Source organism: Cariama cristata, unplaced genomic scaffold (assembly GCF_000690535.1).
Source record: "Cariama cristata isolate BGI_N322 unplaced genomic scaffold, ASM69053v1 scaffold3980, whole genome shotgun sequence".
NCBI classification, from domain to species: Eukaryota; Metazoa; Chordata; class Aves; order Cariamiformes; family Cariamidae; genus Cariama; species Cariama cristata.
In genome coordinates this window covers 337-1,720 of record NW_009593920.1, presented here as the reverse complement: position 1 = coordinate 1,720, position 1,384 = coordinate 337, and the positions used below count along the sequence as shown (strand labels likewise).

General features: G+C 59.2%; 1 protein-coding gene across 1 annotated transcript in view; it reads right to left on the bottom strand.

Annotated features, from left to right (window-relative positions):
• Nucleotides 1-1,029: 1,029 nt before the first annotated feature.
• The window catches only part of TIMM10B (translocase of inner mitochondrial membrane 10 homolog B (yeast)), a gene marked incomplete at its 5' end in the record, with an annotated part of 619 nt that continues 264 nt past the window's right edge, over nt 1,030-1,384 (bottom strand). Inside the window, one exon of the mRNA XM_009695976.1 lies at nt 1,030-1,167. Within this exon, the coding sequence (XP_009694278.1) occupies nt 1,030-1,167 (138 nt within the window). The remainder of the gene's footprint in view (nt 1,168-1,384) is intronic.

Here is a 1,384-nt window from a genome sequence, read left to right as displayed (position 1 = left end):
GCAGCCCTCTGGCAATCCCCGAGATCAGTGGTGCTGCCAGCCAGAGCACATGGGAAAGCTCCAAGCAAGCTGCGCTGTGGATCTGCTCTCCACAAGCAGGGACAGGAGTTGCAGCAAGCTGGCAGGACCTACAGCTTCAATGACCTTTAAATTCAAGTATTTCCAAGTGAACAGTTCCCCTGAGTCCTTTGCTAACCGTCCAGCGCGGACAGCTGTCCCTCGGGGAGGTGGTGGTACCGGACGGCTTCCAGCCCAAGCTGCCTGTGCGAAGGCGCATTGGTCTGGGGGTCGGAGGCTGGAGCAACACAGGGTCTGGGGCACCTTCCAGGCAGAGAGCCAGTGCAGACACCCCAGCGACCGCACTCCATCAGCACCCATCAGTCCTTGCCGGCACGAAAGGAACCGGAGATGGCACGCTGTGCCTATCAGGTGCAGGTGAGCGCAGGGCATTTACGTGGGCACTGGCAGAGGCGCTGCCCCGCGTACTCCACATCTGTCACCAATGCTGCCTGCGTTCCATGCGCCACCTGGGAAAGCGCTTGGCTTCAGTGGCTGGACCTGGCAAGTCCCAAACTGCTGCAGCCTTGTGCCTGTCACACAGCTGGGAGGAATCAAGCCCTCTCCAAAACTCACCAGCTTCAGCCACCTCCACCAGCTCCCTGCTGTGCCCAAGGCCAGGTCTGGCTGTGCTCCATGAGGATGCTTCCACTATGTCCCCGAGGAAGGGTTTGTACCTGCAGAGCTGTGATCCGCAGCCTGTTCTGATACCAACAGCCAAAGTGAGGACAAAAGGGCTCCCGGAACAAGCAATGCCAACCCTCAGCCCCGGGGAGAACGGCCCTCGCCCCCACAGCATGCACCGCCCAGGAAGGACGAGTGGGGCCAGGGCTCTACTCACCCTCGTGATGCATTAGCAGCAAGACATTAACAAAGAGATGTTTTATTAGCACTAGGAAACCATTTCCTAGAAATACAAGCACCCCAGGTCTGGAGCAAGAAAGCCCAGCGTGGGAGCAGTTAGGACAGAGTTCAGGTGGGAATTCCCTCAACTGGAAGGTCAGGCAGCGTGATTCCTTTCTTGGTGCCCCCCATGCCCCCCGCCAGCCCCAGCACTGCCAGGCACAGAACAGACCTGGCCACTGGCAGGAGGCTCTCGATGCTGACACACTAGAGGACACAGATCCACAAGGCTGGGTCTCAGTGCAGAGTGGATCTGCTGCTCCAGACCAGGACCACCAGCAGTATGCGGAGGCGCAGATCACACTGCAGTGCCGAGATGTTATTTCTCCTGCTGGTAACGCAGTACCTGAATCCATCCTGCAGCCACCCAGCCCACCACTGCTGTCAGAAGGTGTGCCCCAGGACGATGGCCATGCTACCTGCC